The following is a 16,131-nucleotide window of genomic DNA, read 5'->3' on the forward strand; positions in this document are numbered from 1 at the left end:
CCACCCCACACCCAGCCCTGCCAAAGGGGGCTTACAGCTGCCAGAACTATGGAGCCCGGGGCCCAAGTCCACAGTTCCCTGGCCCCCGCGACAGTGCCTGAGCCCCGACTGCCACAGTGGAGCAGAGTGCGGAGCTCAGCTCCCTCTCCCCCCCATTCACTGCCTGCTGCCTTCCTGCTCTGGGCTCAGGCATGGGGTAGGGCTGGCTCTTCACTGCTATGTACACTCCAGGGGGGCACCCATGCCCCCCAGATCTGTGCCCAGAGAAGAGGAGGCGCAGGCTGCCCACTGCATACTCGGGCTCCCTGTCCTGCTGCCCACTCCCAGGCCTCTGCAGCCCAGCGGGTGTGATCCAGCATGGCCAGGCTGAGCAGGACCACAAGAGGAAGGGCCTTGCTCCTGTGAGCTCTGTGCTGCCTTGGCAATGCACTCCCTCCCTACGCCACTGCTGCTATGTAGGCAGAAGACACCTTGCCAGTGCAGCATAGACATTGCAGTAGTAAGGAGCTTCCCTGCATGCCCCGCTCTGCTCTGCCATGCCGGGTCGCACCTTCTAGGCTGTGGAAGCCCCAGGGGAGAGCAGCAGGGTGGGCAGCCCAGGCCCACAGTGGCTAGCCCATGCCTGCCCCCACCCCATGTACTTTTCTGGGGTCCATGAGTCCCCCCTGCTCCCCTGGAAGTGGGTGCAGTGGCAGGGAGCTGGCCCCACCCCCCACCCACCAGACAAGCCACCTGCAGCCCCATCTCATGCCCTACCAGGGCCCTACAGCTGCACATTCCAGCCCCGGGCCCTAAGGCCCCTGCACTGCCCAGCTGGGCAGCAGCCCCAACCCCAGCCCTGCCCAACTCACTTCCTCCCTCCCTATGGGGAACTCAATCCCCTCTCCCTTCCTGCCTGACTTACCAGGCTGCCTCACAGCCATGTGCACATGCACATGGTACCCTGCACCTGACCGCCCTCCTCCTGCTCCCCGCCAGCCCCTTGCAAACTGTGACCTGCCAGCCTTCAGAGAGCTCTTTGCAAAAGTGCAAAATGTGTGGGTTTCTCCATTAAAATGAGAAATCCACAATTTTCTGAGATAAATGGAGAAATCCATTATTTTCTCCATTTTTCCATGGGAAACAGAAACTCCAGATCCCTGGTCATGAGCACTTCCATGCAACAGCAGATGTACAGGCCTCTTCCTTTTCCCATTGTACTGCTCATGCTGTGAGCAGACTTTCATTGGTACACATGTTTGCAAAAGGCCCCTTATGAAATAAATGGCAAAACCAAGCCATGTTTTTCTATTTAAATAAATGTCTGTGACTGCTTTTCTTCCAATCTTACCAAAAGACAATGCTGATCTGGATGCTGATAACAAGTTACAATTCAACCAAGTCTTTTTTAAACCCCAGTACTTTTTTTTTTTTTAGCAAAAACCACTGTGTTGTAAGGCCCTGATCCTGCAAAGATTTATGCACATGCTTAACTTTAATGACTGAAAAGTTAATGTAACTTCCATTGTGTGTAAAATGAAGCACATGTGTACATCTTTGCAAGTTTAAGCTTCTAAACAAATACATTCTTTGAACAACAGTATGGAACCAGTACCTCAGCTGGTATAAATCAGCCTTAAAGTCAATGGAGATACCAAGTCACACCACCTGAGAATCTGTCCCTTTAAATTTTACACAATGAATTTTACACCTTTCACTCCATTCTGAATAGAAGCTCCAGATGGTTTAACTGTTAATACTGTAAAAAAAAAAAAAACTTTCATTATTTATGTTGATTGAAATAGATGTAAGTAGTTTTTTAAATTGCATTTACATAAAGTCACTTGATGGAAAATGTAGGGGAGGGGGGTTGTTTGGTAAACAAGTTACAGTAATAAAGCTTCCAGACTGAGCCAAGAGACCTCTTAGTAAATCATTTCTTCCACGGTTTGACAATATTTACAAAGGTTTTTACATGAATTATTTACTTGAGCTTTTATAACATGTAACGTACTGTACACAAAACAGCAAAAACACATTAAGGTTACAAACCTGGGAACAAACAGTTATTCAATGACAGATGGTGGAAAGGCCTCTGACAAAAGGAAGTTTACAACTAACACAAGCAACAATCTTTTCTGTCTGTCATCAATAAAAGGGAAGAGGACTGCAGGAAAAAAAAAAAACACAAACCAAGGAAACAAAGATGATGTTTCAAAAGCTTGCTGGGTTTTGTTATTTTTTAAACAAGTATTTGGATTAGTGTCTAAAAATGCTTTTTGAAAGAGCTCCTGCCACCAGTGAATGAACCCGGGGTGCACAACACAGTGGAGAGAATTCCAAAACACTGCTGATGGATATCTTATCCTTGTGCATCATTATTTCATATTCATTTTACAGTAGAGGTCAGAGAGGCCCCAGTTACGACTGATGGGTTGTTAGGGTAGTTTCTGCACCTAGGAAAAGATACTCCATACTCAGCATTTCTCTAAACAAAAGACACAGGGCAAGCAAAAAATGATCTTTTATCACCATGAATTGTCACTTAGGAGATCCATGGCAGAACAGAAGTTTCATAGTTTCTAGGGTCAGAAGGGACCTGAGCAGATCATCTAGTCCAACCCCCTCCATGGCAGGAAAGAGTACTGGGGTTTTTTATCATGGAAAATATGAAACCAGAGTGAAGTTTATTAAACACAAGTAACACAAGTCCATGAAAGCTTGAGGGGAGGAAAATCTGGCTAGATAAGTTTAAAAATGTTGCTTTATTAGCACCCATTTCCATTATCTAGTGTCAGCAGGTGCTGCCATTGCTGGAAAATTTTCTATAATTTATGCCACCTTCCCCACTCCAGCAGTGTAAATACCACACTAGCCCAGCCCCCTCCTGTCAACTATAAAAATCAAGAAGCCCAAGATAAAGTCTGAGTAGCCAACACTTTGTGAAGGCAATGGACTTTCCTGTCCATTTGTCCTGAACAAAATACACACCTCCTTTACCCCCATCACATATCTGTGGGGAGCAGCCAGCACTGGGGACATCAGCTTATGAAGCCACAAGAGCCAAACCAGGGCCCAGGTACTAACACTCCCATATGTTCCAGAACACATCACAAGAGCTCAGAGCTCTTTATTTTGTAGTTTGGGAGCATAGGTTAAGTGCAGGCATTCAAGAAGCCTGTGGTAGAAGCACTCCAACTTGTGAGCTTTACTCTAAGTGCCCGAAGTTATGTTGGGAGCAAGCAGAACATGTTACTCCTTGTGGGGTGGGGAAGGGGGCCCAGAACCTGCCTGCACAGCCTGAGCATAGTAGATAGGGGGGACTCTCACAAGCCTCCCAGTGTGCCCCACAGGCTCCCTGGACTGCCAAAGACCCCCAAGAGAAGACAGATGACTGAGCTTCCCTGAGGCTGGTGGACACCCCACACGCACTTACACAGAATGCAGATATCCTGGACACACACATACACAGACACACGTATGCAGACAGAGAACTTGGGCATCTGGGGCATGACTGAGCCACCAGCTTTCAGATGGCCAGTGAGGATGATGCCCACCTCTTGTACAACTCCCTGTCCCCTGAGGTGATAGAAAGCAGGCACTATGCTCCCAGAGCCACCAATTTCAGCATCGGCAACTTCATTACCACCCCCAGTCCTCATCAGGGGCCTGGCTTTTGAGGCAGCTGGACTGCTGGAAGGAGCGGTTCAACTACAGACTAGGCCTGGCACCACAAGCACATGGCACAGGGATGGGGGAAAGGGTGATCCCTCCTACTGATGTGTGTGGCCCTAGCCCCATACCACAGCAGTCTGTCTGGATATGTGAAGCCCTGGCTAACTACCTCCTCACCTGTGTGGACCAGGAGCCCTCCCCAAATGAGTAGGGCTGGAGGGCTTCAAGTGCCCACACCCTGGCACCAGGCCATGGGTCTCCTGCCATGGGCTCCTCTGGCCTTGTGTCACAGGCACCATTGCCCACAACTCAAGCTACCTGGGCACTGTCTCACTCCCCCTCTCCCTCACCAATCCCTCCAAAAGGCGCATACAGGCATCCAGGGGAATGCAGTGCAAGAACAAGTTGTCCCTCATTTTAATCAAATGTTGAAGCTGCCAAACAGTTAGTGTGTTTATTAAACAAAAACCGTGCAATGTTGTCCACTCTGGAACTTGGAGCCTTCTTCCCAGTTACCGTTAAGAGAGTGTGGAAAGACCCTGCCTGAAGTAGGCAGTTCTGCCATGGATGGTGAGAGGGTGATGGGCAGCCACAGGGGGCTCAACAAAAAAGGAAACCGGGCAGGGGGAATGCCACGTGTGGAACTGCTTCCCCTCAGTTTAATTAAAAGCTGCAGCTGCCAAACTTTCCATGTGCATAATAAAGAAAAACTGTGGAATTTTGTCCACTCCAGAACTTGAACCAGAGTCCAGGGGGCTGCCATCCCCTGCAGTGGGACCTGGGTCTGAAATAGTTTGGCTTGGTGGGCTGGTGGGACACCCTCCCTACCCGCTGTTCGCTTTGGGGCCCTGTGCCTACACTTGTGACCACCAGTGGCCTGTTGTGACCTGTTGTAGTCAGTTGGCCCAGGAAGGTGAGCTGAGTAAATACTAGCCTTGGCATTGGATCTTGGACAGCCTGGTCCCCTTCCCACCCACACTGTTACTCTCTGGAACAGGCCTCGTCCAACACCTTCTTGTCTCCTTGGACCATAAGTCAGCAGTTCTCACACTCCATATCTCCTGTTCTGGGGCCCCTCCAGCCCCAGCATCCCACAATCAATGTGTGGTCTGGAGCATTCCCCTATGGCTTCCATGCCCTCCACCACCACCTCCCCATGGGACTTTCAGCCATGTCGCTGTAGGGAGCAGTGTTTGGAGTGGGGCTCTCCATGGCAGGGGCAGCAGCCTGCCCCACCACTCTGGCCTGGGAGGGCATCAGATAGGGTAGATGGAATCAGCACGCTGAACAAGAATACCAGACAGTGGCTGATAGCTGGCTGGAAAGAACAAGGGGAGGGGACAAAACAGGGCTGTGGGGGTGAGAAACAGGACTGTGCTGACTTACCAGTGACAGCCCGGGGGCTGGGCCAGCCTAGCACTCAGGCAGATTGAAACACTGGCCATGGCTAGACCACCACCATGCAAGAGAGGGTGAGGGGATGCCACAATGCTCCATGGGATGTCAACAAAACGCTACATACCATGAGTCTCAATGGAATGTGGTACAGATGTTTGTTACTGCACTCTAGCTTACGGCACTGAAATCTGATGCCACATCCATCCAGGGTTATCCTCCACAATTTTTACAGCATTTTTTGTGCCCTGACCATCTATACAGTTATGGCTGTAGTGCTCTTTCTGCATGACTACCATGCATTAAGTGTAACTTCTGTACCTGGCCATAGTATCTAAGCTAAGTGACCTTCCACATGGCTTGCAAGGGGCAGCAGTGCCACTAAAGACACATGACTTCGGATCTCATGGCCCATTCTCATCACTGCCCTCCATCTGTGAGGTATGGATACATCCCAGTGCTGCCCTCACCTTACAACATCAAGGAAAGGATCATGGCACAAGCTGTGGGCATCAATTATATTACAGCCAACATGCCAAGATAACATATGTAGGGTATATTTATTAATGGGTGATGAAAAAAAAAAAGACTAAGAGCAGAATAAATTCTTAATGCAATACACATTAACTGGACCTAGCACTCCTCAGCCAACATCTGAGAAAACACTTAATGATCGCGGGTTATAGAGATACAGTTTAAGCCGGTATAGTCAATGGATAGATGTCCAGTCACTTTAGTAGCACCTGGATGGAATTCAGGGTGAGACAGCAACTCACAGAGACAGCAAATTAAAGCAACCCATGACAGGGAGCTTAGTTAACTAATTTAAAAATATAAGCCAACTTCACAACAGCGGTTATAAAGCAGAAAAATCTCCACCTAAACTAGCTGCAGTGAGTCAGAGCAGCATATACACTAGTTACCACCAACATAACAAACTGCATAGCAGTAACCCAGGTCAAGGCAGTAATGGCCTTATTCTGCTTACAGTAGGTTTATGTCTTGAGTGGCCATGAAGGCAGGACTTAATTGAAGAACGGAGGTATTCAGAAAGGTGAATGGAATTTCACATTTTTCAGCATATCAGTAGCACAAGGGGCTGATGTGAACATAGAGGGGTTTTTTATGAGGTGAAATATGAAGAGCAGAGGTGACTAATGGGGATTCAGAATCATGTATAAGATGTTAATAGAGGTGACAAAATATGAAGGTGCTTCCTGCCGTGAGAATAATCTAGCCACAATGTTCCAGAAGCCCTGAACTCTAGAGAGTAGAGATGTAGCAGGACCATCAACGAGAACTGTCCTCCGTGAGACAGAAAGTGAATAAGACATGAATATGGATTGCAGTAGAGGCAGAGGTCAAGGTAAAAATAAAAGTATCAGAAATGGTGGGTAATGGTATAAAACACTTACCTTTTACATAGTCAGCAATCAGCACTGCAGTAGCTGAGATATTTCTGAAAGAGCTGCATCCAGGACAGAGAGCCTGGGTTTCCTCAGCTGACATGTCTTCAGTGAGTGTCACCGACTTTACAGACCTTATCCTGACTACTACTTCTGAATCCATCCTAACTTGTAATGAGTGCAATTCTATCTTCCACCTGGGTCTTATTTTTAAGGGCGAACTCTGGCCTTCAACAAGATTTCATAGAATTTCTGCTAAATGAAAGAAGCAGCAATCAGAGCTAGCTAGTAAGCCAAATTTGGCCTTTTCAGTTATTCATTTATTGGTTTGGGGAAAGGTTACAAGGATCTGCCAGCTTTTTACTATAAAGCTGGGTGGGAAAAGGTGTGGGTGAGGAAGCTAGCTGATGGTCAGGTCCCAGGAGAGTTTAAAAAGGCTCACAAAAATTAATTAAAATAAAAATTAATAACCCAAGGAGTGTTAACTGCTTGACTCATGAAGATGAATGGAGCTGCAGGAAAATGCTTGCTTTTTGAAAGAGGCTACCAGTCAAAGGAAGAAAATAATTATCAAGAGCAGATGGGAGAGGGAGTGAGGTTGCTAAAGTTGTGTGGGACAGCACCTGGTATCTGGTCTTTCATTTTTATGAGGGGGGCAAGTTTGACTTTGTGAGTGGCAGAAAGCTCAGGTCAATAGCCAGAACTCCAGCTTTCCTCCTGCTTTAATAACAACTGATTTTGACACTTCCAATTAGATTTTCTTCCTGCTGGTTTGTGAGGATCATTCCCTGAAGGCAGACAGACGTTTGTCCTTGCCCTTGTTAACTGCTCTCAGAATATCACTATACTATTGTCAGGAAGTATACTTTTTACTGAACTGCTGCTGGATGGGTCTCACTCAGAACTGTTGGTGGGCACTCCTCAGTGAAGCTACTAATTTCGAGTACTACCTGAGCAGATAGTTATCTTGGTGACTGTGACCAAGAGGGAGTGAAGGGCTAAGTCCCACGAAGGGAGGCACTTCTGTGTCTCCAAATGATTTTAATAGACATTGCAGGTGCTCTTGACTGCCCCGTAAGGATTTCCTGTGACTGTGAGAGTTTAGTCCAACACATTTCCACTTATGAGACTGAACCAATGGGGAACTTAGTTTTTAAATGCTGGAGTGCACATTAAATGCAAAAACCTCATGGATATGAAAGAGGAAATACCAGCCTATTACTTTTGGTTCCAAATATACAAATTGGAGAACTGAAGATGAGGAAAGATGCATGCCTGTGCAAAGGCTTGTACTTGATTAGGTTTAAAGGGAATGAGAAGATGGGGAACATCAGGTTAATTAACAGTGTTAGTCATACTTGTGTAATCATGAGACATACTGCAGTAAACTGGAATCCCTGAAGAGATTCTGATCTATCCAGGGGTCAATGTCATATTGTTTGGAGGCTGATGCAAATAGACTAGGGCTAGTTTACTTCCATCCGGGCAAGAATTTCATTCAGCCAATACATGTTCATGGGAATGTTTCTGAAAATACAGTTCATTTGCCAAGTGGCATTTGTTGAACTGGACATACTTCATCAAAGGAACTGTCTGCTACTCTGTGAAAGAGTAGTGCCTTTATCAGATCTCAGTTTTAGTGGAGCCCTTGGTTACTACATAGTCAAATTCCATAGTCATATTTTCTTGTTACATGAAGGGAGCCCCACCTCTAACACTGTACTACTAACAGCAACAGAGCTTATACTAATGACCAACCCAGTAAAAACTCTGTAAACTGCGTTTTGGAGTGTTGATATAATCAGACTTTCAAATGTCAAACACTGGTAGGTGTTGTATAGCACAGAAAGTTCTTTTTCTTCCAAGTTAGACCATGAATGCATTGCAGTTTCAGTATGGGGGGGGGAGGGAGGAATTTGCAAAGAGTTCGTAATCCAGTAAATAATGATTTCATTTTAAAACATACAGAACTCCACTGGGAACTCTAAATATTAAGACTGGCAATAAAATCTTAATTGTTTCAAGTTATTCATATCAAATCATAGACCCCTAAAAGGTTAATGACAGTTAAAAGCCAAATACAGATGGACCAAACATCCACTGGTTCATTTAAAACTTGAATTAGGAGCAGCACTTCACTGGAGGAAACAACCATGAAATGAAAGGCAATGGATTATAGTACTTAATACCTTTTTGATCACTAATTTATACTGGCAGACAAAATAACCTTGTGAAGACTAGGAGTTAAGGTTGCAAATGCATCACCATTACTTGCAAAGCCTGATTAAGTGAGAGGCAAGGATTTTTTGGGGTGACGTTTTTTATTGACCTAACGATGTAGCTGAAATAAAGTTAGACAAGCTTACAAATGCAAGACATTTTTTCTCCAGTCTTGCATTCAAAACCTTGTCTAACTTTATCCCAACTACATCACTGGGGCAATCAAAGATATCACCCTGAGAAAACCTTGCCTCAGATAATTTCTGAACCATCATAGCTACAACATCAGTCTTATACTACCAGCACCTGATTAAGACACAGCAGGCATGTATGTTTATATGTGCACTTTAATGCGTAGTAGCCCATTTTACCGCACATTAAAGCATCACGTAAAAAAAACATGGTGTTACTTTAATACACAGTAAAACAGGCTTCTGCACATTAAGCATCACTTAAAAACTGTGCACATTCTTTACTGCTTATTAAGGCAGCTTAATGCACATTTGTTTAGTACCTCACATTCATATATGCCTTAATACACGTGTAGACACATCTTATAGCAATTAAAAACAAATGCCATGAGCTCCAGATTTCCATAATATTTTATTTGAAATACTTAAAAAAAAAAAGCCTCCCTTCTAGCAAATCTGAGATGAGAATTATTTAAAATAAGCTAATGATTCATATGGACCTTAGGACATACCACATTTGATGGCAAGCTCATTGCCTGCACACATGCTTAAACGATTTGCTGCATTCTGGTTTTAATTATAAAATTATTGGCATAATTCTGACATGATTTTTCTAAGCACCTTTATACTTCTTAGCTCTGCAGCAGCTGAAAAGGGTTTTTGCTCCCACCACAATTTCTAGTTCTGCATCCGCAGTGAAAAATACAAGGCCATTGTAGAGATAGCGGAGTTCCCTCGGAATAAGCAGTCTAGCCATTTTATCATGGTGTTTCACCCGAGCTAATGTGCCCTGCTCCCTAGCAGGGCGAACTGTGCTTTGTGGACTTACAGTAAGTTACACCCTGGGCAATGACCACCAGCAAGCTATTCCGGCAGCCTAGAATTACCAGAGCGGCAGCATTCCAGCCATTCTCCTGACGCGCCTGATACACTGGCACAGGGGATGGGCACAGAGCCAACACAGCTGACTGTTCACCACCTAATAATTCCCCTAGGCAGAGAGAATCCCCAGTTGGCTGGCTAAGCTGGTTTTACACCTGCTTTTGTGCTGCTGGGCTACGCAAACCAAAAGGAGCAAAGTTCCTGTAATAAGCATTCTGGTACTGAACACACTGAAGGCCGGAGGGCTCAGAACTTCACAAGCCTAGGTCCTAAGTAAATGAGAGCTGCCACGAGTAACCTCCATTGATTTTAGATGAGGAGTAGAAACACTAGTGCTGGTTTGAACATTTATTTGTGCTGAAGCAGAAGTTTCACAGATGGAAAAAGAGAGTCTTTAAAAGAGTAGTTAGGCAAGAGGTGTGGAGACACCCAGAATGAAAGTCCCCATCCACATGATTGGAAGTTGTTTGTCTGTGGGGGGTTTAAATCTCCTTTTTCTGATCCACAGCAAAAGGACGTGAACCTGCATCTAGCAGTTCTCAGGCAGCTACTCACATTTTTGCTTGGAAAAGACTTTTTTACTGTACTGTGCAGGAAAAAAATTGTTGAAACCTCCAGAGTTGCAGTAAAAGCAAATGGTTACCCTCCCCTCCACTTAAGCACACACCTCTCTTCAGTGTTAACGTATCTAAGACAAATTGCAACTGAGATGTATCAAATTCCACAAGAAACTATAACTTGACCATACAGGTGGTACCACTTAAACAGCAAAAACATATTTTCAGACTACTTCACACTTCTCCTATGACTTTTCCACACTTCTGAACACTTTTAATGGCTTAACAAGAAAAATAAATAATATTCACTCTTGGTCTGCCACACTTTTGCACATTTTTACAAGGAATGTCTTTAGTGAAAGCCACCATCATGTGCCATTAATCGAAAAAAGGAAAACTCTTGTTTAATTCTACACCTGCTTTCCTCATCAACAGTTCAAATTTTCATCTGGCCTTCTGCAACATAATATAGTTGTGCATATACAACTACTGACCATTAAAGATTAATTGAATGGAAGTCAATAGCAAATTTCCAGCAAAGCCAAGAATTTATATAATTTTTTTCCTATTTACTATTGTTGGGTAAGTTGCACTATACTTCATTTTTCCCTACATTCCCACATTCCTTTAAAAGAGCTTGGGTTTTTTTTTTCAGAAATAGAAACATCCATAAAAACATTCAAGCTAGGAACTATATTTCAAATACAAACATGTCATCTAATTTTGTACTTATCTATAGCTCATCCATCTCTTTTCATAGCCCATCCAGGCACAATTAGTCTATAAAGAGATGAAAACTCTTCTTCCCTGCCCTATCATGTTAACAAGCTTCATGAGTGCAGTGACAGTGCTGCTAAAATAAGTATACTTCAGGCTAATTTTATGTTTTTATCACAATACTAGGAAAGTATTAGGAAGCTATTATTTTGTCAGCTCTCTCATTTAGCAAAGCAGCTTCAATTTATTAACAGTGTGGAGTGTGAATGAATCAATATGTTTCATTGGGCAATGTGTCATTTGTTAATCGGATATTGATGAGATTATTGACGCACAGCTAATTAATCTCAAACCCTGCGCTAGCCTTCATATGTTTCCTTAATTATGTTCTTCATCTTAGTCTTCTGACTTTGGCACACAGACGCTGGCTTGTAGACAGTGAGTGAAGTAAGCTGTCAGAGGGTTTTTTCATACATTTACAATCTCTTGGCAGCAAAATTATTTTCCTAGTTGTAAATAGGTATCAAACAGATATTTAATAATATTTGCCAGAAGATTGATATTGATCTGGCAGGGAGTCACTCCAAATTAGGTTATCAAGAGAATCCTGCATCAGAAGAGGAACATTTAAAAAGATATATATAACAAACATTAAACCATTATAAACCAATTTGTCATCTGAAATATTGAAAGTGGGTTCCTATAGTTATCATCTTTGGATACATGGCCAATAAGAAGTTATATAACAGGACAGAGTACCCTCCACTGTCCCCCAAAGATTTCCATTATTATTGTTGAATTCTTTTTTTTTTTTAATTATTCAGCAACAAACTAGTAACTTTTGCATAGATATCTCAGAAACAGTGACACAGCAGTGATTTCCATCCTGTCATTCAGGGTATATCCCAGAGGAAACAAAAGCCAGGTTTCAAGAAGGAAAGGGTTGGTTACTGCCCTTTTTGGAGCACCCCCTGCTGGCTTACTGTACATATTGTGACAGGTTGAGAGCAGCTGGCAGCAGCTGATTTCCTATTTCTGTTGGAGTCAAATGAGGACATTGAAGTCACAGTGGTAACTGACAAAAGGTGTTGGAATAAGAGAAATAAATGGGGCACCACAGGAGCTGTTTGTTGTGCCTATGATCGCTTTGGATTAAAAATTCTGATCCAGCCATAAATTAACTCCACAAATAAAAAAAAAAATACATAAAATAAACAAAAGAACAACTGATATCTTAAACTAATGGAGATTTCAGGTTAACTAGTGATGGTCACTAGATTAACTAGTGAAGGGCTCAACTTCATGAAATATACATATGCTTAATAGACTTCAGGGTCTTGTTGAAGGGTGTGATATAGGGGCCAAAGCATTAGTGTTTTTTTTATAATTATTATTAGATATATTAACTCCATCTCCTTAGTGACATTTTCAAGCCTTTACAATTCTACCAGAGTTCTTTATTTTTTGCTTAATTAAAAGACCTTAGAACCAGCATTTTCAGGTCAAATTAGGGGCTCCCCTGTGCGCTTATACAAAGGAACAAAAAGGTGTAAAGGGACCCCTTATTTTCTCTACCCACCATAAATGTGCAGAGGACAACAGTGAGTACCAGCTTCAGGGAGCCTGCACTTTGTCCTCTCCCATGCACAGGAGCTGACTTTGAGTGGAATGGGATGGAGATAATACTGGCCAGAGCTGCTATACCCATGCACTAAGGGCAAGACAATAGTTCATTCTCTAGGCTCATTCAATAGTTGACCTTTCTCATGAGAAAGCCAACTAGTATCAATTGTGCTATGTGGAAATGGTCTATGAGGAAACTAATAAAGTACATATCTTTAAAAAAATCCAGACAGTGGAATTATAAATCATCTTTGACTTAAACAGGTATAAGACCACTAGTTTACAGTGGTGTACAACTTAGTCTGACCCTGACATGTATTACAAATGAGAAGTTTTAAACATTTCTGGATGCTAAGCAAGTCAGTTTTCACATAGTAATATTTCAACCTATTAAAACAGTTTCCTTTAAAATATCACCATAACTGACCCTTTTTGTTTTAAAAAGTAAGCCAAGGATACACAACTAAGCATTCACTGGCAACTAATCAAATACACTTGAATATGGCCCTAATCTTAAAAATATGTGGCTTGCAAAAAAAGAAAATCAATGTCTATTTTATTGCATATTTATAGAGATACTTCTAAAAAGGATCAATGGCTTCTAAATCTTAGATAACCAGCATTGACTTTGTCAGTGACCTTCAGCCTCAGATTGGAATTCACAGCTGTTCAGAGTTTATTATTTCACAGTGTTGACCAACAGGTTTATGGTGTGGTTTGCTCTGACACTGAAAAGAAAAAACAGATTTCATTTGATCTGACAATAGAGAGTAGCAATCATCCTAACTTGCCTTTGTTTCATTTTGTCATTTATAATTAATCTGTGCATAAATTACCAAGTGTTTGACCGCAGCCTTGATGATTAATCAGAGATCAGTTCTTTAGAGTGAAATTAATAAGCATTCAGTGAAAACACAGCAGAAATATTTACCCAAGTAAACCAAAATTCTGGATGTGAAATAGACAATAGAAGACATTCTTACATTTTTTCTTCTTTAAAATTTCTATAATTAAATAGAAAAGTACAGTATTCTCTATATATATTCAGAATGTGGACACCTGTATTCCATAAAACATTTTATTAGCTATGGATTGCAGTTTCACAGTGACCAAAACTATATGCCAATTTGTGCTATATTGAATTAATAGTTTTAGCTAAAAAAATTGGAGCAATGGAAACTGGAAATAACTCCTTTAAAAGACAAATCTTATTTTAATTGATATTTTGTTTAGATTAGACCTATTTGGTCATGAGAAAAAAGAAAAATGAGAAAAAATATATAATTTCATGTAAAAATATTCATTTATTGCCAATGCAAAATTATTTTTTTAATTTTTCGTTATAATTTTTTTTATTTTTTTCATTCCACTGAGAACAATTCATTTGTGGTGGACCAGTACAAAAAAAAAGGCTCTTTTGATTTCCCTTTTCATCCAGTCACTCCAAAAACAAATTATTTGTATGGGTCTCAGTGGAAGCTTTGGAAAAGGAATGCACTAAATGCCACATTTCCCCAGTGACCTTTCTAAAGTAATAACATGAAATGAAAAAGGTGCAGAATATTTTTTCAGGAGACTGACATCCTATTTTTTTTCAGCAAAATCCTGATGCAAGACTTATTTCAAAATTTCAAATTTTGAAATATTTCAGCTTTCTACTGGTCACTGTTTGGGAGGCTATCACCCACCTTATAGTACTACAGTTCTCTCCCACTCTACTGAGTTCATTTCTCTTGTGTTCCTCCCAAAAAAGGTTAGTGTAAGAATGTATCTGCCCCATTGTTTGCTAAGTGCTTTAAAAAGGCTGTAAAGGATAATTGTACACTTAATACTAAAAACATTACTTATACAATAATCTTATATGGGGTCCGAGGGACCTATTCTGTGTCTAATTCCCCATTAATGGCAAACTTATTTCACGTTTCTTTCAGGAAGAAAAGAGATGCTAAACATTTACATGCTGTATTTTTCACATACGGAAATAAAAAAAGCACAATTCCCCATTACCTACCAAATGAATACTATTTTACAGAGAGTTGATCCTAGGATTTAACCCTATGGGCCTGATTCTGCTGGCATACTGGGTTTGCAGTCACATAAACCCACAGTTTGTTTCACAGTGAAAAGAAGTCTTAGATTCAGTGAAGTTACTCTCAGTTTACAAGCAGCTTTATACAAACAAAGCTCTCCAACAGCCATACACCACATTGTCCTACACGCTGCAGAATCTATCCTGAAAACGGTACATTTTCAAAGTCTATTCTACATTTTCTTAATTCTAATTAAACAAATCTTAATCTTGACTTTAATGGCTGCAATTATGATACTTCATTATGTTAAATGTTAGTTGCAACATAAGAATAAATTGTATAAACAGTTTAGCTGCAATTGCATGGAGTCTAACTGTACATTACTCATTAACAAGATGTGGGTAGCAGCAATTATAACATTTCCTCCTAATGTCCCCATTTATTGAGTCACAGCAGCAAGCCCCCTTTTCACAACACACACTGATTGACGATAGCAGCTTTTGTACTTGTGAAGAACAGGCACAATAACCTGCTGTGTGCCTCTAACTCAGATCGATGAAAGTACACATTAGCTCTTAGCCTCACAGGCCGGAGTTCCTGAAGGTCAAAATAGCCATCAGCATCACTGTAGGGTATAGAAATCATTTCACAAATTGTGAACAAAAACAACACAACTTGCTTTGCAGTTTGATTATTGTTTATAGATACAGCAAGCCAAGAATTAAAGCATAGCCTTGAGGCAGCATAATTATTTACAGCTGAAGACTCATATCATTATTAGCGTGCTCCTAATTGCTTGAAGTTATATCAATGTTAGTTGATTTAACACATTTTTGATAACATGCATGGAAATTGTTTTCTCTGCATATGGAGTGTCAGTTTAAATGTTAGATCGCTTCTTATTTTTAAAGAGGGATTTTTTGCCCCGCTTCTTCATACTGTCCCTTGTTTGTCATGGGAAAAAGGCACTTACCCAAACATTTTCTTTTATTCTTGCTGTTGCTAAGTACCACTGTAGTACTTTGCAGAGTTATGATGGTACTGGGCATTTGAATTTATTTCACTAAAATTGTAGTTTTGGAGTTTTCACTAAACGCTATCTGTATAATTTCATACTAATGTCACAAAATGAAGAATAAATCTGATTTTACTCCAGGTAGTATGTTCCATCCTTTCTTTCTTCCCTGTGATAAAAAGCCCAGACAATAATAAGCACTTAAGCCACTTCCTATTCAAACACAAGAAAAACCTCTAGGATTGAGTTTTAAGTATTTCATAAAAATATATGGGTGATGGAGAAATACAAAAATTATATTTTCTAATACTGTATATATAGGCTCCGTTCAATAGAAAAGGCACATTTAACTTTTAAAAAATAAAGAAAGATCTAGGAACTTGCCCTACCACCCAACCTTTCTCTTGCTACTTTTCAATAAAACAAATGTTTTCAGGTCAG

At 41.5% G+C, this 16,131-nt stretch overlaps 1 protein-coding gene across 1 annotated transcript in view; it reads right to left on the reverse strand.

Annotated features, from left to right (window-relative positions):
- The window catches only part of LOC109312924 (orofacial cleft 1 candidate gene 1 protein homolog), an 80,126-nt gene extending 73,508 nt beyond the window's left edge, over nt 1-6,618 (reverse strand). Inside the window, exon 1 of the mRNA XM_019539330.1 lies at nt 6,465-6,618. Within this exon, the coding sequence (XP_019394875.1) occupies nt 6,465-6,618 (154 nt within the window). The remainder of the gene's footprint in view (nt 1-6,464) is intronic.
- Between the last annotated feature and the right edge of the window lie 9,513 nt (nt 6,619-16,131).

This window comes from Crocodylus porosus, unplaced genomic scaffold (assembly GCF_001723895.1).
Source record: "Crocodylus porosus isolate Cpor-Errol unplaced genomic scaffold, CroPor_comp1, whole genome shotgun sequence".
NCBI lineage: Eukaryota > Metazoa > Chordata > Crocodylia > Crocodylidae > Crocodylus > Crocodylus porosus.